The 22,380-nt window shown below is 43.6% G+C and overlaps 1 protein-coding gene across 3 annotated transcripts; it reads right to left on the bottom strand.

The window, feature by feature from the left end:
* LOC117410033 (U4/U6 small nuclear ribonucleoprotein Prp31) lies at window positions 1–19,365 on the bottom strand. Of its 3 annotated transcripts, none has more exons than XM_059018379.1 (14): window positions 19,171–19,365; window positions 17,214–17,436; window positions 15,250–15,310; window positions 13,508–13,591; window positions 11,198–11,295; window positions 9,622–9,728; window positions 8,872–9,041; window positions 6,832–6,989; window positions 6,008–6,148; window positions 4,367–4,494; window positions 4,135–4,207; window positions 2,897–3,025; window positions 1,513–1,611; window positions 1–1,353 (listed from the first exon to the last, which is right to left on the bottom strand). In XM_059018379.1, exons 2-14 carry the CDS (start codon window positions 17,406–17,408, stop codon window positions 1,234–1,236), a joined length of 1,563 nt encoding a protein of 520 aa, XP_058874362.1. In that variant the 5' UTR covers window positions 17,409–17,436; window positions 19,171–19,365; the 3' UTR covers window positions 1–1,233. The 3 variants fall into 3 exon arrangements, with proteins under 3 accessions (XP_058874362.1, XP_058874365.1, XP_058874363.1); XM_059018382.1 differs by having other exon boundaries at window positions 6,059–6,148; XM_059018380.1 differs by lacking the exon at window positions 19,171–19,365 and adding an exon at window positions 17,561–17,572.
* Window positions 19,366–22,380: the final 3,015 nt, after the last annotated feature.

Genomic DNA, 22,380 nt, shown 5'->3' with positions numbered 1-22,380 from the left:
CCAGGACAAGTTATTTATTAAAAAAAATAAGGTTTGACACCAATATTTAAAACTTAAATACAGGACATGCTTATTAAAACAATGAGACCCAGATGTGAAGCTGATCTCAGGATAGTGAAGTCTGTAAGGTTTGAAAACCCCTTTCACCTCTCCAGTACAGTAAAACCTGAATCCTCAGAACACCTCCGCTATCTCGCGGTGCTCTTCTGTCACAGAGAACGAGTGAAGCAGCCCCCAGTCTCCACACAGTACAGTAAAACATGTTTCAGTTACATTTAACAAGATGCAGGTTTGATTGAGAAAGTCTTTATCAAATACAGCTAGATCTCCATTACCTGAAACTAGTGCGGCACAAACGCATTATTAGGATCGAGCTCTCCACAGAAACAAGGGGAGGGGCGCTGGTGTCGATCAGGCTGATTCACCATTCAGAGTGAAGAGTGGAGAAACTGCTGCTTGGGTTTCTGATGATCCCTGCTATTCTTAGACTCTGTGAAGAACAGCGATCCACACAAACCCAAGCAGCTGTTTCTCAGCCCGATCCACACCAGTGGCCTGTGGAGAGCGCTATCCAAATAATACATGGGTTTGTTCAGCACTATCCAAAACAAATCCACTTTACAGGTTAACAGCCAGTTTGAATAATAAAGGTTACTGCCTGAACCACGGGGCTAATTTCACTGCTCCCCTGATCACTGTGGATCTGAATTTCGTTTCCCAATATATTTTCTACTTGCTAGGTCAATCCATATCTCCAAACATCGATGCAGCTTCATTTTCATGACGCTGGAACCACCATGAGTAGTTCTGATGGCAGTTATTTAAATACTGTTCTTACAGTTTGGTAAAGTGTGTGTTAAAAAGTGCTTTCCTGCCACAGACATGCGAAACACAGAAGTTCACATATCAGCGATGAGGAGAAGCAGAGAGAAAGGTACTGAAGTGGATTTAATCATCTTATTCACAGTGGTAAAAATGCAATCTATTTGTATCCCATACTAAACAATGGCTTCTGGGAACTGCAGAATGTAACGAAAAGGATTATGGGCTGTGTGTCAACTTCTTTTGTGACCCACAGCAAATATTCTGTTTTCCCCCCAAACTGTGCAATGGCTTCTGGGAACTGTAGTCCGGAGCATGTGTGAACTTGTGTATCTGAACGGGACTCTCGGTTGTGGGGCTGGCGAGGGAGCGGTTATCCGGGTGGAGCAGTGCACTCTGGGAGCTGTAGTCTCAGGGTTTGCTGTCAGCTTCTCGCTTCACCTTTAGGAACTCGGCCATGTTTGAGAAGTACTTCTGGTTGGCTTCAGCAACCTTCTTCTCAGCAGCTTGAGGGTTAACAATCTCCAGACCCTGTAGACCAATCGGGAGGAGAGAAAAAAGGGTTCATTCAGGAACAGGGGAGAACATGCAATTTGATAGAGAACTGGCGAAGAAACAGAAAGCAGAGTGAAGGAGGTGTAAAAGGACATCGGAGGTTCGACTTGGACCCTCACTGTTCCTCAGTCTGACCTGTAGGGGGGTGAAGGCCACACTGGAGCTGGTCCCAGAAGATCGGTCTCTCACTGTGGACTTGCCTCCGTACACCATGCTCTGCTTCTGCAACGTGCGCTGAGAGAGACAGGAAGAGACACAATACTATCAATGCCCATCTGACACGGAGATCACCATCAACACACAAGAGAAACAACGTTTTACCCAAGCATTTTGCAGCACCAATGCAAAGTTAACCCTTTGCGGTCCATTTATTAATCGCACGTCAGGTCTAATTTATTTTCACACGCGCAGTTAATTTTAGACGCGCTGTTTAAAAGTATTTTTTTCCACAGTCAAACGGGTTTAAATGGCCCTGCATATCAACAAAGCACTCACTAGGCATCTCCAGCCCCGCCCCACCCTTTCGTTCGCTATAGCTTTCACATATGCTAATAAATAAATAATAATAATAATAATAATAGTCGTACATACCGATCAATCATCTCCTGATCTCTCGTTTTATCACCAAACTCCTCAATAATGCAATCCAAGTCATTATTTTATTACTATAACATCTCAAAAAAGCTCTGCAAATGTCCGTGTTCTCTGTGCGCTGACGCACTATCAGCCAGCTTGTTTACTATGACCGCCCCGTTATCTGATACCAGGGCCATGTATGACTATTCATGAAATACGCCTTTTTTTTTTTTTTTTTCGACTTGTCTTGGCTACTGTCGCTCCCACTCGGCAATAGAATGGTTTTCTCGACTTTTTCCGGTGAAAAAACGACTAAACACCCGTTTATTGCGTTGCTATAATGATGTCGGACCCAGTCCGACAAAGGACCTGAGAGGAATAATTGCAATGTCGGACCCAGTCCGACAATGGACCGCAAAGGGTTAACTGATTTTTAATTAAGTTTAGGAGTGCCCAATTATTTTACCCCCGATTAGCTCCCCAGTTTAGAACGTCCAATTATGTTCCCTCATGCAGTGATTCCCCGCACAGCGCAGGAGAACTGAAGGTTCAGCGGGCGTCCTCCGATCCCACGACCGAGCCAGCTTCCTCTTCTACACCCAGGAACTCGAGAGCTGATGTTAGCGAGCTACCGGCCTCTGGAGGACGCTCTGAGCTCACTGGGTGCCTGATCAGCAGGGTTCACCGTAGCGCGATGATGAGTCAGTCCTGGTGCCTCCATAACCCTGCGGGAGCACCAGGGCCACTCCCTCTGGTACAGTACGATCGTACGACTGGGATTCAGCGAGTGTACAGTGCGATTGTATGATTAGGGTTCAGTACTACTGGGGCTCAGCTCCTGAAGTTCTTTAGAGGTCCTGGCCTTGACATTTGACAGTGGGTTTGGATCAGGTGTCAGTGGTATGATGGGGTTCAGGAGGGACTGGTCAGTCTCTGGGGTTACCTGCAGTGATTTGGAGATCCTGGCCTTGGTGACCTCGTTGACCTGCGCCTGTCTGACTCGTCCGCTCCCTGACTTGCCCAGCTGACCCAGACTGAAGCCCAGATCCTCTTGATAGGCATCCTCTTCAATCTGCAACGAACAAACGAGAGAGAGAGAGAGAGAGAGAGAGAGAGAGAGAGGTTATAAACTTACTGCACACAGACATGCCTCTATCAATGAATAGCAATGTACAACAAAAGAGAGGCTTTAGCAAACTTCCTGCACAGACAGACATGCCACTGTACCACTAACAACGTACAACAAGAGAGGCTTTAGCAAACTTACAAAGACAGAAGCACACAGGATGGCCAGGTTTAAGGGAGTGCTAATTAATGCTTTAAAAAGCTACGTGTGATCAGTTAAGAGTTCACAAATTCCTGCCATCTGCTCATTTTTAATGACAATTTTATTTGTATTTGATGTGACATCAATTGTAAAGAATAAGGCTATTCAAACTGTTTTCCAATCAAATCAGTACTTTGGTTTGACAAGTGGAAAGACAAGATCTACACCCAATCATTTTTTTTTATTATTGCATCTGTAATCTAGAACAGCCCTCTTTTGGAACTCGGTGATCCATCAAGTCGGAAAGCGTTAATGCAAACTATTACCACCTCAGGGTAACGCTGCATTTCTCACACAATGATTGAAATGACTGCGTCCGTATCTCAAAATAAGGCAGTCTGGATATGAGGGGTGCGCTATAAAGACAGGCGTTTAGCTATCCTGATCCCAGACAGACAGATCAGCAAATGTCATGTGGTTTGCTTGCTTCCTGATCTCAGACAGACACACAGACACAGACAGACTGACCTCAGCGAACGTCATGTGGTTTGCTTGCTTCTTGATCTCAGACAGACACACAGACAGACACACAGACAGACAGACACACAGACACAGACAGACTGACCTCAGCGAACGTCATGTGGTTTGCTTGCTTCCTGATCTCAGACAGACACACAGACAGATACACAGACAGACAGACAGACAGACAGAGACACAGACAGACTGACCTCAGCGAACGTCATGTGGTTTGCTTGCTTCTTGATCTCAGACAGACACACAGACAGATACACAGACAGACAAACAGACACAGACAGACTGACCTCAGCGAACGTCATGTGGTTTGCTTGCTTCTTGATCTCAGACAGACACACAGACAGATACACAGACAGACAAACAGACACAGACAGACTGACCTCAGCGAACGTCATGCGGTTGGCTTGCTTCCTGATCTCAGTCAGACCCAAGCGCTCCTTCATCTTTCGATACCTGAGAGGAGGAGAGGAGATCACGGTTGAAACCATTTCCTCCGCTAGCAGTGCAGAGCTACTGGAGTCGACCTTAAATCAATTAACACCCCTTGTAACCAATTATAATTGACCCCGGGTCTGGGTGGGGGGGGGGGGGGGGGGGGGCGGTGACACTGACCTGCGGCCCCCTCTCTTCTTTCTCTGCCCGTCCAGGGGGGCTGGCAGAGGCTTCACCTGCTTGACTGGTGGGGGCTCCTGCCACTTATCAAACTTCCTCTCGATCTCCTCCTTCAGGTCATAGCCCACCTAGCAGACAGGACAGCGAGACTCAACACAGAGCTCAGAGACTCAAATCTCACCTGGTCTGCAAATCCATTACTTCTCTCTAAATGTCCAGTTTTGAAAGAAACATGTCACGGCAAACATGTATTTCTCTTTTAAAACACAGTATCTGGTAGCTGACTTGGTTAAAGAAGTCTGTTTGATACAAATGCTTTGAGATACTGTTGGGAGGGTGAAACTGTCCCCAGCCCTTCAATGGCTTCTTGTCTGTCACAAACCAACCAGCTGCTTCCCTTATCGACTGACATGCTCTCAGCCAGTAACATGCACCCAGGAAGTGTACATTTCATCTGAAAGGCAAAGAAAACTGAAACTTTCTTTAAAGTAATAGAAGTGTGCTGTAACATGCGATTTTCAAAACGGCACACGTGGGACCTACGCAACTAACAGAAAGGAGTGCTGCTCACACCTATTACTCAGATCAGTCTCTCCACAGGTGAGGGTCATTGGTGGCGATCAGGCTGATTTACCAGCCGCGTGTTTGGATCGCTGTTCTCCACAGAGTCCAGGAAAAGCAGCGATCATCACAAACCCAAGCAGCCGTTTCTTCACTCGTTTCACTCAATGGTAAATCAGCCCAGTCAACACCAATGGGGTCACACAGTTGCACAAAGTCAAATATTATTTGAAAATATTTAATTTTTTTGCAGAACAAATACTATTTGAAAATATTTAAAATATATGCGTTATATGAATATTTTTTTTTTTAACTATTCCTAAATAGTTAATGAATAATCAAAAACTAAAACCGAATTACCCGAAATGTTTAATTATGTACCAAGTCTTGCAATTACCACATGGTGGTTGAGGAGGATTTCTAACGAGGAAAATGATAAACATGCTCAATTCAATAACTTCAAAACAGACCATTAAAACCAGTGGTTAAAGATGTTTCATTGTTTTCAAACATTTACCCACTGAAATAAAATACTCAAATATTTCAACTAATTGATCAAATTAAATCTAATTGAAAGAGCAGTTTCCAAAACATAATTGAGTGGTTAACAAGGACAAGACTATACCTGCTTAGAATGCAGGATACTAATTAGGCTGCTGTATGTGACAGTCACATATTTATGAAGAGTTTAAAGTATTTCAATATATTTCAACTACTTTACTCCCATTTAAATATTTTCAAATAATAATTGCTTTCCACATTATTATTATTTATTAGGGTGTGTGAACTATGCATCAGCTGCAGAGTCACTTACAATTACGTCTCACCCGAAAGACGGAGCACAAGGAGGTGAAGTGACTTGCTCAGGGTCACACAATGAGTCAGTGGCTGAGGTGGGATTTGAACCGGGGACCTCCTGGTTACAAGGCCTTTTCAATATGTTTTTAATTATTTTCAAATAGTTACTTTTCACCAACCATATTTATAACTATTTATCCCAGACCTGATAATTACAATGACACAGGTGTGCCAGTGTTCAACTACAGTCACACTGTAATTGCAATTTCAATTGTAACTGACCCCAGGTCTGATGCCCATCTCCAGCTGGGAGCTGTGTGGAAGCAGCCTCACCTTGCCATCAGTGCTCTCGTGGAAGCTGTCCACTCGTGCTGCCAGCGTGCACTTCGCAGACACCAGACGAGCTGCTTTGCGACGCAGGTCCTGGAAAACAAAATCAAATCACTGGCTGAGGAACCGCACTGAAGCAGGGAGGCGGCCATATTGGTAAAGGCCGTGTTCAGGGTTACCAAAGGACTCCCTGTTCATTTGGGACAGGCTTTTCAACTCACACCCCAATGCATGCTGGTACCTTTCACTTGTTTCTTTGAGAAACAGGATTACACTTACCAGAATGCATTCGGGGCAAGGCTCAAACCTGAACTGTCCCAAGTGAACATGGAGTCATATGGTAATGCTAGCCATGTTATTTGTTTATTTAGCAGATGCCTTTATCCAAGGCGACTTACAGAGACTAGGGTGTGTGAACTATGCATCAGCTGCAGAGTCACTTACAACTACGTCTCACCCGAAAGACGGAGCACAAGGAGGTTAAGTGACTTGCTCAGGGTCACACAATGAGTCAGTGGCTGAGGTGGGATTTGAACCGGGGACCTCCTGGTTACAAGCCCTTTTCTTTAACCACTGGACCACACAGCCTGCACAGAAATGACTGTACAGGAGATGCTAGACACAGTCTTACCAGCGGCAGGGAGTGAAGAACGTCTCTGTGGTAGAAGTACCGAGTTTGGGAGGACAGGCACATTGTAAATGGGGGAGGGGTTCCACTGTGGTAGATGCAGACAGAGTGAGGGGACAGACAGACAGACAGACAGACAGCCTCTTACCGTTGGCAGTGCCTGCACAATGTCGCTGTGGTAGATGTATCCAGTGTGAGGGAGCAGGGAGGTGGTGCTGAACCCAGACAGGGATCTCCTCTGGGCTCCCAGCAGCATCAGGTTACAGGCCGGCATCTTGGACAGGTTAGTCAAGCCTCCTGCTACCCCTGCGGAGGAGAGCGGAGTGAACATGAGAGAGCTGGGCTGGGGGGCTCATGGTTTAGAGCAGTGAACATGGGAAGAGCTGGGCTGGGGAGCTCATGGTTTAGAGCAGTGAACATGGGAAGAGCTGGGCTGGGGGGCTCATGGTTTAGAGCAGTGAACATGAGAGAGCTGGGCTGGGGGGCTCATGGTTTAGAGCAGTAAACATGGGAAGAGTTGGGCTGGGGAGCTCATGGTTTAGAGCAGTGAACATGAGAGAGCTGGGCTGGGGGAGCTCATGGTTTAGAGCAGTGAACATGAGAGAGCTGGGCTGGGGAGCTCATGGTTTAGAGCAGTGAACATGAGAGAGCTGGGCTGGGGGAGCTCATGGTTTACAGCAGTGAACATGAGAGAGCTGGGCTGGGGGAGCTCATGGTTTAGAGCAGTGAACATGAGAGAGCTGGGCTGGGGGAGCTCATGGTTTAGAGCAGTGAACATGAGAGAGCTGGGCTGGGGAGGTTTGGCTCTAGATAACACGAGCTGGAGCGGGGAGGGACGGATGGACGGTGCTCAGTTTTAATATGATTTGTGTTAGTGTATATTTTATATGTTTCAAACATATTCTACCTTAGCACTTCTCTTACACTGTCTCGTACACGAGGTATTCAGGACATTTTACTGAAGCTCTACAGCCACTAGAGGCACGAGCCCACTGCTTTGGACAGTATACCCTACTCCAGTTGTACATAATGTATAACAATATGGCAGCGGATTTTATTAACAACTTTTGTTTACGTAATATGCATTATACAAATCAAAAGATCGAATTTTGCATGCAAGGGACATGTAATGTGTGATTTATAGTATTCACACATTGTCAAACAGTTTCTGTTAACAGGAAGAAAAAACAAAACAAAATCAAGTGCGTGAACCCGTCTGACGAACCTTTGAAGGTTTAAAACAATCTTCGAATCCCTGGCTAGCGAATGAATCTTTGGACACAGCCCAAGTACACTGACATTCTTCTTTCAGAAATGGGAATTATCAAGGGGAGCTACATATTACACTGCAATGGGTACATTTCACAGACACCCCCACTCGACCTCTCCGCTCCTCCTGCACTAGAAGACTGGCTCTACCTCCGCTACGCTCCCCTGCCTCCAGAGCCCGCTCCTTCTCCACCCTTGCTCCGCAGTGGTGGAATGACCTTCCTACAGATGTCAGGACTGCCCAGTCCCTGACCACATTCCGGCGCCTCCTCAAGACTCACCTCTTCAAACAGCACCTGTAGAACTCCTCTGTTGTATCCTGGGACACTATCACCCTTCATTTAAATGTGATTTATTTTGCTCTTATCTGCCCCCTATTTTACTGCATTTAATCCTGTACTTCAGAATACTGTAATCTGCCAAGTGTTTAACCTGTAGTATTTTGTATTTAATCATATCCTTATGTAACTATCACTATTTAATCATATCCTGATGTAACTATCACTATTATCTGCTGTATTATTGAATTGTGGTTTGTAACACTTGAACAAAAGTTATTGTATTTATCTTGCTCTTATTGTATTACTTGTATTGTAACACTTGAAATGTATTTGCTTGCGATTGTAAGTCGCCCTGGATAAGGGCGTCTGCTAAGAAATAAATAATAATAATAATAAATTGTGAAATCCACGATAAACGTGAAAAAATGCAGCCTTAAATCATATGGCATTGGAATGCAGGCAGACAATCATGAAGCAGGCAATTACTGCATAGGCGGTTATATAGATATATCACATAGATGTAAATCTCAGTGTGACATACAGACACCTCTGGTGATACACATTTCCAGCAGGGGGTTGATAAAAACACTACAGGCAGTTTGATGGTCACAGCAGACAGACAGGCACTGTTTAGTTACCCATGATTTTGGCAGCAGACGAGGCCCCCACAATGATTGACAGGTTGGGCGCGATGAAGGACATCCTGGACTCCACATACTCGTAGATCCTGTGCTTCGATTGGTTGAGCTCCAGGGCCATGTCACAGGCTTCCACCAATCGGATCAGCTCATCCTCCGCTAGCATCGTACTGAGAGAGAGAGAGCCAACAAAATCATTCCGTGCTCTCGAACCAATTCTGCACTTCCATGAGCCACACAGGCCCCAATGTGGAGTTTTTAAAGTAATACATATTATAGCAAAACACGTATTATCATTTTAATACATCTGGTACTACACAGGGTTAGAGAAAGTTCTCTGTTTGTTTGCCTTGCCTTCCAGGAAGTCTGTTACTGGTTTACTTCCTTGGTCAAATCATGTTTCTGGCTGAAAGCAAGTTATTCAGTAAGGGAAGCAGCTACGTGGTTATTGACAGGAAAGCAGCCAGTGAAGGGGTTTGCACATTCATTTTAAAACTGCACATTCCAGGCCTCTATAATGAATGGATTCACAGCACTTTGTCATCTACAATCACCGAGGTTTAAAAGGTAAATCAGCAAAGAGAAATCCTAAACAGGGTTGTATTTTACAGAGCGTTTAAATGAAAATGTCCAGTTTTGTGTGCACGGATTTTAAAGTTTTATCAGAGTGTCTTTAAGGACTCGCCCAGACCGGCCAGCTCAGCTATCCCCGGGGAAGGCAGTTTTGTCCAGCCTCTTTCACACACTCACCCCTGCGTGGTGGACGCAGTCACGCTGACCACCATGATGGTGGCGTTGGTCAGGATCTGCTGCAGATTCTCGTTGTTCTTGCACTTATCCAGGTTATTACCCAGCTCCTGAGGAAAGGGAACAAACAGAGTTGGAGACTAATCGGAGATCTGTACCGACGACTAGATACAAATCTGCGGATAACGGAACTCCTCAGAAATCACAGAATTTGCAGGATGTGCTATTTCCCCATATTTTGCAGCTGCATCGTTATAATTATCATAAACAGACTGCTAAAGTGATCTGAAATATATAACTTGGTTTTTCTTTTCTGGTTTTGTTAAATTAACAGATGTTTTGTCTTCTTCAAAAGGTAGTTCATTAAAAAAGACTGGAGTTGAGGCTTTGAAAATGCGGTCCAATAAGGTGGCTCATGTGATGTGATGTTTGAGTTTCTAAAGATTTCACTGACAAATGGATATCAAACAATCTATACTTCCAATTTAATATAGGATTGTGTTTGATTTTCATTTTTAGAAGCCATTAATACAAATACTAAAACACACAAGATGCAGAACACTCTGCAGATATCTACTCAAAATGTAAACCAATACATTGAAGCGTGCCTCTTATCAAGAATGTTAATGTCACTCTCCTCTTATCACTGGACTGACATGCCCAGCCACAACAGAATGGGAGTCAATGGGGACCGGCTTCTGATAAGAGCACATTGGTTACCATCACAGTCACACCACTGAATTGTACCGCACTAAATATCACTCTGGGAATGACCAGGCAGGCGATTAGAAGTGTGACAAGGAAGTGGCTGCACTGTACTTAAAATATAAAGCTTTACAAACTTTAGGGTGGCCGAGTTGGGTGAATAGAGGGCTCTCATTGTGTCCATTAGGTGTATGCTGGAAATGCTGCAAGTTACCTTACATCTCTGTTAGAGACATGTGACTAATGCACCAAGATTTAAAATCCTTCAACTGAGCTCCACTATGGGCCAACGTGCCTTTGTAGATCAGGCATCTCATCTTAGCAATTCACTGCCTTCAATAAAGATCAGCCTCTTCACAATATATTTTTAAACCATTCATAAATATGTATTTTTTTCTGCTTTAATAAATAATGCTTAAAATCGTGAAATACATATTTAGACTGTGAAATAAGCTATTTTTCCTGCAAAAAAAAATACAGCCCTAATTTCACTGTGCTTGTGAGCTGGATTTGAACCCAGAGTGAGTGAGTGAGGGTTAGGGTGGGTTAGGGTTTGAGTGAGTGAGGGAGGGGGGGAGGGTGTGAGGGAGGGGGGGAGGGGGGGAGGGTGTGAGGGAGGGAGGGGGGGGAGGGTGTGAGGGAGGGAGGGTGTGTGAGGGTGGGAGGGAGGGTGTGAGTGAGGGAGGAAGGGAGGGTGTGAGAGTGAGGGAGGGAGAGAGTGAGGGAGGGAGGGAGGGTGTGAGTGAGGGAGGGAGGGAGGGTGTGAGAGTGAGGGAGGGAGAGAGTGAGGGAGGGAGGGAGGGTGTGAGTGAGTAAGGGAGGGAGGGTGTGAGTGAGGGAGGGTGTGAGTGAGGGAGGAAGGGAGGGGTCTCACCTGCACAGTCCTGATGTAGTCCAGCGAGTTTGGCACCAGTGATTCTAACTCCGGGAAGCGCTTGGAGTATTTGTCACGAACAAACTTGTGGATGATATCTGAGAAACAAACAGAAACAGAGTTTAGAAACCTTCCAGTCTCTCAATCTACAGTGATCTTATTGACCGTGGGTCTGGTCTTGATTTATTGAGCTCTTAACCAAAAAGCTCTGCTCTGTTACACATGTGGCATGTATATGTAGAGACAGGGACAGGCAATCTGTAGGGATGGGAATTTGAAACTCCAAAGAAGTGGTTCATCGTTGAAGAATACGCTAGACGTATAATCAGTCACGTACACAAATTTCACCAAACGCATATTTGAATGGATTAATTTATCATCAGCAGTCCGTCGCGTATCCGACTGCTCTAGTGCCACAGGAAGGGCAGATATTATAAAAAGGAAGGGGTTTGGCAATCGCCTCCAAGTAGTTTTTCTAATTGGTGCAACAGAAATTTTGACACAGGGGCGGGTTTTGTTCATTGGTGCACTGTGTGTTCATGCAGAGAGATAGATATAGATATATATAGATATATATAGATATATATAGATATATATATATATATAAAATAAAATGGCATCTCTAAAACAAAGGAACGAGGCGAAGTATTTTGAGGAACCGGACTAGAAAACCGTGGTATTATTATTATTATTTATTTCTTAGCAGACGCCCTTATCCAGGGCGACTTACAATTGTTACAAAGTATCACAGTACAAGTTATCACATTATAAAATATCACATTACAGAATATCATAATACAGATAAGAGCGGTTATGAAAATACAACAAGATCAAATTCAAGTAAGAGAAAAATAAATACAGTAAATTATAAGTAGAGCGAGTTTGACCAAGAGCAGTTAAAACTTAATAAATATTTGCTTATGAGTCAAGTCCTGTATGAGCACGCAGTAAGGATGATAAATGGGCGAGAATGATTTCAAATAAGAGCAAATACAGAAAACGTGAATGCGGATACCTACAAGAGTAAAATCAAATACAAGACACAGTAAGTAGTTGTAGCTAGGAGAGTTGAATGCAGCAAGATATGGAGCAGTTCAGTGCAAGCACAAGCTGATGCAAGTACTGGTACAGCTGGGTGCCGTCCAGTCCAGCATAGTGGAGAGTGGTGAGGTTTACAGATGCTGTCTGCACAGCTGTGTCTTGAGGAGGCGCCGGAAGGTGGTCAGGGACTGAGCGGTCCTGATATCCGTGGGTAGGTTGTCCCACCACTGAGGGGCAAGGGTGGAGAAGGAGCGGGCTCTGGAGGCGGGGGAGTGGAGGGGGGTACAGCTAGCCTGCCAGAGGTATGTAAATAATTGTCAGACAATTGTCATACCACAAAACCACAAGTTCAATGCTTCACCATTTGAAATGAAAACATTCAGAATTACTGTGGATGGAGTTACTGCAGTAAAAAGCAGACATCCATAATACAGAACTTTCCAGATGGCGACCGACATTTATTTAGACCCTTGCATCCCTGTGAATACGTATAACACGATTTTAAAAGGAATTTATTTATTTATTTTTTAAATATTAATTCAGGGAATGCAACTGAATAACTAGATTATGTATAGGCTTTAATTTATCAGTACTCTTTTACGCAAGAATGTATTGGAATCTGTGCATTTATTAGATTCTGCAACGTGTAACTTTTTTTTTTCTTTTAAATTATTGGTTTTGTTTTTTTAATATAATTTTTAAAAAAAAGTATATTTTATTCACTTTGTGCTCACAGGGCCTGCACAGATACATCAATAGTGCAGTACAAACACAAAGAGAGACATTTACTAAGATGAAAACAGTACAAATGCTTTTAGAAAGACTATATTTCCATTGGGATTTTTTTTAAGATTCTATAGATTTTTACATTACATGCAGGACGGCCGCTAGAAGACCGTTACCTTTATTAAAAATGTGCACGGATGAATCTACTGGTTTAATCAACTAATGCCTAAAAACAAACCGATCAAAAATTTGAATCGAGTGACAGTCCTTATTTCAATATATACTTTGATGCGTACGTGTTTTTGTAGCGTTGTAGTTGAGTCTTTGCGATGTTAAAACGTTATTTGCTTATTTAGGGTTTATTTGCTTATAAAATCCTAACCAGGGCTGTCTGTATACATCAGAGTGCAATATAAAAAGTGTGAGTCTGCATGTAGATACGGTTTAAAAACGCTGACACCTGCACAGCATTTAAACATTCATAAAAATGAACCAGAAGCACACCCCTAGCAATCTGGTTTGGGACAGTTCTCTCTCACTCACTCAGCTCGTTATCAATCTCCACAGTCAGGTTGTTGGCATCGACAATCAGTCTGTACTCAGGGTCCGCTTCAACAGGACCAGTCACTAGAGGGAGACAGAGAGGACACAGATTATTTTATAAAATAAATCAGCTCACATAAATCAAATGGAAAGCAGTTATCAGTTCACCAAAATCCTAAACATACAGGAACTCCCTTGTGTCTCTCTAAACCCCGTATCCTTGCACTACTATAATGTCATTGTAGATACAAATTGTTTTATTCCTAACTTGTTACTAATTCGAGCAGTATTTGCACTTAGTGTAAAGTACACTTTTTAAATATTGTTTTTGCCCTGTAACACCTGTTAGTCGCCTTGGATAAAGGTGTCTGCAAATAAACTAATAATAATGCTAATAACATTAATAATAATAATAATAATAATAATAATAATAATAATAATAATAATAATAATAATCAACAACAACATAGAAGAAAAATTTGGGAATTAAAAAAGACCATTTGGCCCATCAAGGCTCTTCCCTTGTTAGCACACCATTGTCTACTGGAGGGATCTAAATAACCATTAAAAATAAAAAAACAGAAGTATTCAGACATATTGCATGGGCTGTTCTGCTGTTTAAATTTTAATTTAGTACTAGTTATTACAGTTATTAAAGGTCTTATGTGATTACAGAAGGCTGTACTGTTCTCCTTTAGATTACAAGTCTATTCACTGTGAGAAAAGGTATGAAAATAAAAAGTGGAAGACATAGTCTCAAGAGACTGGAGGAGCAGTAAAGCCACAGCGACCTCAGAGACTGGAGGAGCAGTAAAGCCACAGCGACCTCAGAGACTGGAGGAGCAGTAAAGCCACAGCGACCTCAGAGGCTGGAGGAGCAGTAAAGCCACAGCGACCTCAGAGACTGGAGGAGCAGTAAAGCCACAGCGACCTCAGAGACTGGAGGAGCAGTAAAGCCACCGCGACCTCAGAGGCTGGAGGAGCAGTAAAGCCACCGCGACCTCAGAGACTGGAGGAGCAGTAAAGCCACCGCGACCTCAGAGACTGGAGGAGCAGTAAAGCCACCGCGACCTCAGAGTCTGGAGGAGCAGTAAAGCCACCGCGACCTCAGAGACTGGAGGAGCAGTAAAGCCACCGCGACCTCAGAGACTGGAGGAGCAGTAAAGCGACAGCAAACTCAGAGACTGGAGGAGCAGTAAAGCGACAGCGACCTCAGAGACTGGAGGAGCAGTAAAGCGACAGCGACCTCAGAGACTGGAGGAGCAGTAAAGCGACAGCGACCTCAGAGACTGGAGGAGCAGTAAAGCCACCGCGACCTCAGAGACTGGAGGAGCAGTAAAGCCACCGCGACCTCAGAGACTGGAGGAGCAGTAAAGCCACCGCGACCTCAGAGACTGGAGGAGCAGTAAAGCCACCGCGACCTCAGAGACTGGAGGAGCAGTAAAGCCACCGCGACCTCAGAGACTGGAGGAGCAGTAAAGCCACCGCGACCTCAGAGACTGGAAGCTGACCAATCACGTCACAGGATTGTTCCAATTTACAACAGATAATATTACTCACATATAGTGCACAAACAAAGTGCTATGAAATGTTCACAAAGAGCTCACAAAAAGAGGACTGGTTCATATTTCTGAAAGTGGCGACCAGTCAACCGATTTGACTGTGTCTACCTCCACTATTCCACTTGCTGTACCCCTCATGTGATCAGCATGCTTTATGACAACCTCGGAAACGTTTGTTACCTTCAGAACTTTTCCGTTGTTTCTCGACATACTCTCCAACCTTCTCCATGATGTCTGAAAACTGTGGACAGACAAGAGGGAGTCAAGAAACTGGCATCTGCTCATTTCAATAATACTACTATATGATGTCTGAAAACTGTGGACAGACAAAGAGAAACTGGCACCTGCTCATTTCTCCTGATCATTTCATTATTAATAATAGACTTCATTGAGGGGAGCTCTGAACCCCAGGACTGGGTGCAGCAGCAGCAGCAGCAGGGCTAGTGTGAGTTTGTAACCCTGCTCAAACTCCTGGCTCCTGATCATTACAATATTAATAATAATAATGCTAGACTTCATTGAGGGGAGCTCTGAACCCCAGGACTGGGTGCAGCAGCAGCAGGGCTAGTGTGAGTTGGTAACCCTGCTCAAGCTCCTGGCTCCTGATCATTACAATATTAATAGACTTCATTGAGGGGAGCTCTGAACCCCAGTACTGGGTGCAGCAGGGCTGGTGTGAGTTTCTAACCCTGCTCAAACTCCTGGCTGCTGATCATTTCAATATTAATAGACTTCATTGAGGGGAGCTCTGAACCCCAAAACTGGGTGCAGCAGCAGCAACAGCAGGGCTAGTGTGAGTTTGTAACCCTGCTCAAACTCCTGGCTCCTGATCATTTCAATATTAATAAACTTCATTGAGGGGAGCTCTGAACCCCAGTACTGGGTGCAGCAGGGCTGGTGTGAGTTTCTAACCCTGCTCAAACTCCTGGCTGCTGATCATTTCAATATTAATAGACTTCATTGAGGGGAGCTCTGAACCCCAGGACTGGGTGCAGCAGCAGCAGCAGCAGCAGCAGCAGGGTTAGTGTGAGTTTGTAACCCTGCTCAAGCTCCTGGCTCCTGATCATTTCAATATTAATAGACTTCATTGAGGGGAGCTCTGAACCCCAGGACTAGGTGCAGCAGGGCTGGTGCGAGTCCTGCTTGATAAAGTTTAGGAGTGGAGAGGCAGGAAGGCGCCGGTGGCAGATCTGGGGTCAATTCCAATTGTAATTGTGCAATTCCAATGTAATTGAACCTCGACACACCTGCGCAATTGAAATTGTACCACATCATTGATCGATTACACTTCAATTAAGCATTTATTTGTCATTCGACCCCATCTGTTTGATAAAGTAAGTGATAAGAGTATATTTCTGCATTTGCACCCGTGATTACTGTCTGGTTATTTAGAATAAAGAGTAAACATGTTCATGTGTAGTTTGTTACTTTAGTGTAATTGTAATTACTGTAGCAGAATTGCAACCAACTGTAGCTGAACAAAACAGCATTGTAATTGCAATGCATGCAAACAGTGCTGCTGTAATTGTGATGCTCTGCAGTGTCCTACCCCCTGGCTGTGCCTCAGCTTGGCAATGCTGCTGTAATGGAAATTCAACCCGTCAATCTTTATGATAGCACCCTTCACAACAGAGTTCTCACAGAGAGCTTCATAGGGTGAAAATTAAAAAACATTGTCAATTCAGATCAGAATCCAGCAGGCAACAGGAATACAACATTTAATCCAATAAAACAGTAAGAACAGAATAAAAGGTGCAGACAAGTCATTTTTAAGATAAACAGGCTAGGTTATAAAAATGTGTCTTTAGTCTTGTTTTACAAAGGGCAATGGCTGGTGCTTCCCTTATGGAACGAAGCAGTTTATTCCAAAGTTTAGGAGCCCTGTAGCTGGAAGCTCTACCGCCTGTATTTAAATAAAATCATCTTCTGGGTAACGAGCAATCCAGCGCCTTGTGATCGGAGTGGTCACCTGGGAACATATGGGATCAGCAACTCATTCAAGTAACATGGGACTGAAGCTTTTATGGTTTTGTAAGTTATTAACAGGACCTTAAAATCAATCCTGAACCGAACTAGAAGCCAGTGTAGGGATGCTAAGATAGGTGTGATATTGTATTTTTGTTGAGTGCGGTGCAGTGTCCTACCCCCTTGCTGTGCCTCAGCTTGGCGATGCTTGTGACGCTCTCCGCTCCGCTGAAGTCCGTCTCCATCTCCTCCTGGATATCCTCCAGCTCCGGGCCGCTCTCCTCCCCCAGCCCGCTGCCTCCTTCCCCGTCTCCTCTCTCCTCTTCATCACGCGCTTCCTCGAGGTCAGCTAAGAGCTCGTCCGCCAGAGACATCCTGACAGGGCTTCACGCTCACAGGGTCCTTCAGAAGAGACAACACCGTTACTGGAGTTACAGTCAGGGTTCAGCCTCACACACTCACAGGGTCCCTCAGAAGACACAACACCATTACTGGAGTTACAGTCAGGGTTCAGCCTCACGCTCACAGGGTCCTTCAGAAGAGACAACACAGTGACTGGAGTTACAGTCAGGGTTCAGCCTCACACTCACAGGGTCCTTCAGAAGAGACAACACCGTTACTGGAGTTACAGTCAGGGTTCAGCCTCACACTCACAGGGTCCCTCAGAAGAGACAACACCGTTACTGGAGTTACAGTCAGGGTTCAGCCTCACACTCACAGGGTCCCTCAGAAGAGACAACACCGTTACTGGAGTTACAGTCAGGGTTCAGCCTCACACTCACAGGGTCCCTCAGAAGAGACAACACCGTGACTGGAGTTACAGTCAGGGTTCAGCCTCACTCACAGGGTCCTTCAGAAGAGACAACACCGTTACTGGAGTTACAGTCAGGGTTCAGCCTCACACTCACAGGGTCCCTCAGAAGAGACAACACCGTGACTGGAGTTACAGTCAGGGTTCAGCCTCACACTCACAGGGTCCCTCAGAAGAGACAACACCGTTACTGGAGTTACAGTCAGGGTTCAGCCTCACACTCACAGGGTCCCTCAGAAGAGACAACACCGTGACTGGAGTTACAGTCAGGGTTCAGCCTCACTCACAGGGTCCTTCAGAAGAGACAACACCGTTACTGGAGTTATAGTCAGGGTTCAGCCTCACACTCACAGGGTCCTTCAGAAGAGACAACACCGTTACTGGAGTTACAGTCAGGGTTCAGCCTCACACACTCACAGGGTCCCTCAGATGAGACAACACCGTGACTGGAGTTACAGTCAGGGTTCAGCCTCACACACTCACAGGGTCCTTCAGAAGAGACAACACCGTGACTGGAGTTAGTCAGGGTTCAGGTCAATTCCTTTTAAAATCCATCCCCAATTCGAATTCCCATCTAAACAATTCCAACACATCACTGATTAAAACAGCAGTTCGCAGGATTAGCTTCTCACAGTGGCAACAAATTACTTAAAACTGAAGTCACTCTTTGTTAGTCAATTAAATTGCTAATCACAACAATTGTGTCTCTAAAATATAACTACCAAGTCCTTCAAAAGGAATTGAAAGAAGAAACTGGCCCTCAACCCTGTTTACAGTCAGAGCCACGTTATATAACAGCTTGTCATCATACTGAAATATCCTGGCCAGAACATAAAGGGATTCAATGTACAGAAGGAAAGTAGCGGATACCAAATACAATGAAACGACTGCATCTTCACAGCACAGACTCCCGCATTCATCATGTCTGTGTTTAAGAACTGTGAGTTTGCTTTGTTGTAGACCTGCGTGTACAGAAGTAGACTAATAAATGACAACGAAATGCAACTTTATCTGAACGAAGAAAATAACTACAGTAAATAATAAAGCACAGTGAGAACAAACATGTTTTGATATTTGAGGCCAAAGATTCCTCAACTGTATTTTATTTTTCAAAGCATGGGGGTTTAGAGTTCTTTGAAAGGACTTTACAATGGCTATTCTATTAATATAACTTAATACAGACATGGTAATAGATAGAGCCTAGGATTTCTGTTTGTGTCGTCGACAGAAATAGATCGTCTTCTCCCGTTAAAATGTTAAAATTCAACAAACCGAACCCCATACATACATTTATAGAAGTTTCATTTGAATTCTGGATTTTTTACCTTTTCAACGCAGGGTTGCTCTTCTCTCAAATCTTTCCACTCGCAGGAAGGACTGACAAATCAACTATCACCTGTTTTTATTTTAATTGGATTGCCAAAAAATAATAATTTGCAAACGTGCTCCTCCTCGCTTCTCACAAACACAAGCACTACGTTCCTGCTGTTGGCGTGAGATTTATGCGTCACACTCCTTCGCGGCGCCACTGCAGGATGTTCCATAGAGTTCAATGGAATCTATGGTAGGTACAGACCTCCCGTGATGATCGCCCCCTTCTGGTTGAAACAGGTATTGCAATCCACTGAAACAGTGTACTGTATTGCTGTTCTAACTCAAAATGTAATGGTCAAAACAAAACGTTTACCACAGCCCCCTGTCTTAGAACTTTCACATTATATTTGGGTATAATCTGGTTTATTTTATATACATTTTACATATATGCCTTGACCAGACTGCACCCAGCTACCTCCAGACCCTCATCTCTCCCTACACCCCCACTCGTCCTCTCCGCTCCGCCTGCACTAGAAGACTGGCTCTACCTCCGCTACGCTCCCCTGCCTCCAGAGCCCGCTCCTTCTCCACCCTCGCCCCGCAGTGGTGGAACAACCTTCCTACAGATGTCAGGACTGCCCAGTCCCTGACCACATTCCGGCGCCTCCTTAAGACTCACCTCTTCAAACAGCACCTGTAGAACCCCTCTGTTTTTCCCCTGGGACATTATCACCCTTCCTTAAATGTGCTTTACTTGCTCTTATCTGCTCTCTATTTTACTGCATTTAATCCTGTACTTCAAGTACTGTAATCTGTCAAGTGTTATTTAATCTGTAGTATTTTGTATTTAATTATATCCTGATGTAACTATCACTGACACTCTTATCTGCTCCGTTATTGAATCATATTTTGTCATACTTGTTCATGGTAGAACCAAAGTCATTGTATTTATCTTGCTCTTAATTGTATTATTACTTGTACTGTAACACTTGAAATGTATTTGTTTACGACTGTAAGTCGCCCGGGATAAGAGTGTCTGCTAAGAAATAAATAATAATAATTGACTCGCCTACCCTTGAATGCTAATCTTATTTGATTTTATTTCTGTAGTAGGTGCACTGAAGACGATGTACAGTAGATACTAAGGAATTCGATTTTTATGTTTACCACTAAAGCAGTAAGTGACAGATACAAAAAATACCTTTCTTTCTTTCTTTCTTTCTTTCTTTCTTTCTTTCTTTCTTTCTTTCTTTCTTTCTTTCTCTTTTTCTATTTTTTCTTGCAGAATGTATTAAACAGATACACAGACTATATCTGATAAATAAGCTCTTCATATACAGCAGGCTGTGTGGTCCAGTGGTTAAAGAAAGGGGCTTGTAACCAGGAGGTCCCCGGTTCAAATCCCACCTCAGCCACTGACTCATTCTGTGACCCTGAGCAAGTCACTTCACCTCCTTGTGCTCCGTCTTTCGGGTGAGACGTAGTTGTAAGTGACTCTGCAGCTGATGCATAGTTCACACACCCTAGTCTCTGTAAGTCGCCTTGGATAAAGGCGTCTGCTAAATAAACAAATAATAATACAGATAGACAGTTCAGTATAAGACATAACATTTTATTTTTTTTCCAAATGCTTTTTTTTTCAATGTTTCACAGTTTTTTATTTTATTTTTTTTTACAGTATTTTGTTCAGTTTTGTTAAAATGTTCAACTATTTCATTAAAACAATACAGCTTTTCGCTAACAGTAAACATACACATTTTTATGAGAAGAATCAAAACATAATTTCAGATTATTCTTCTTGTTTTTTTATGTTTTGGAAATGTTGGCTAACCGAAAAAATTCAAGAACACGCTTTAAAAACACAATCAATGTAATTCCTTTTTGTTTTAACATGTTGGCAATTGTGAATTCATAGCTGGTGAAACCTAAAGCAGAACTTTGAAATAATGGTCTCACGTTCCTAATGAAGCCCGTCTGACTCCCACAGGAATAACACCTGACTATCTTCTGCACTTTTTGAAATCATTCATTTTGATGCACTGTTCCAGCAAATGGGTAATCTGGTGCCTCACCTGATTAAAGTGATCAGTTTGCAAGCCTTGCTTTCAGATAGTGTTGCATTTCTTAAGTCACATGGAGGGTTCCCCGCCCCTTCAACAGCTTGTCATTAACCAATCAGCTACTTCCCCTACCGACTGACATGCTTTCATCCAGTTACATGCTTTGACCCAGAAGACACTGCGGAGGTGAAATGACCTAGGGAGTGCAGGTGTAATAGATTTCCTTGGAGGAAGGCATGGAACTGAGAACTTTATGCAATCTACTGTAATACCAGATCATGTCAATAAAAACTCATGTTTTTTATAACATGTGTTCCTGTCAAAACTTCGCGTTTGAGGCAGATGTAGCTAAATGGGTGAAAAATGGGTGAGAAGTGCTAACAAATTATATAAAATCCATTCTCTTTCCTCTATTAGCTTTATTAACATGATCACCAGCCCCTCCCTTTAAAGGAGCACTGACCATCTTTAAAATCCATTCTCTTGCCTCTTATTAGCTTTATTAACATGATCACCAGCCCCTCCCTTTAAAGGAGCACTGACCATCTTTAAAATCCATTCTCTCACCTCTTATTAGCTTTATTAACATGATCGCTGGTTGTCATGTACTCTGATGAGAATCGTTTAGTTCTTCAATTAGTTTTCTCCGTTATTCTTCATTATTTTATGATATATATATATATATATATATATATATATATATATATATATATATATATATATATATATATATGTCATATTTCAAACCCAACGCTACAGATGCATCATTGTATGCTGCATCATTGTAATCTCTTTGCATTTCCTTTACTATGGTGTTCGCAATCATTCAGAGTGGTTCTATATGGAGTTATCATGTTGCTCTAAATCTTCCTTTCAGTTTGCCTGTACAATCCTACATGCCTTCCTCAGTCCATTCAAATCACGACCTTTCAATTAGCCCCGCCTACCCTGCATATAAACAGGCGGAGTTGTGAGGTCACACTGTCACATGATTTGAATGAAACGAGGGAGGCTGTTTGACACGCCCCCAGACGAGCTCAGAGCCGGGTAGAGGCAGATTTAGAGAGGAATGGCTGTAACTCAACACTGGAGCCGCCGTGCTGGCTTTCTGTTCCCACAATACACCACTCACTCGTTCCAATCAAACCACCGCATCTTCAT

This window comes from Acipenser ruthenus, chromosome 59, assembly GCF_902713425.1.
Source record: "Acipenser ruthenus chromosome 59, fAciRut3.2 maternal haplotype, whole genome shotgun sequence".
Taxonomy (NCBI): Eukaryota; Metazoa; Chordata; class Actinopteri; order Acipenseriformes; family Acipenseridae; genus Acipenser; species Acipenser ruthenus.
Note: the sequence above shows the minus strand (reverse complement) of the source record. Positions and strands in the feature narration are given on the sequence as shown.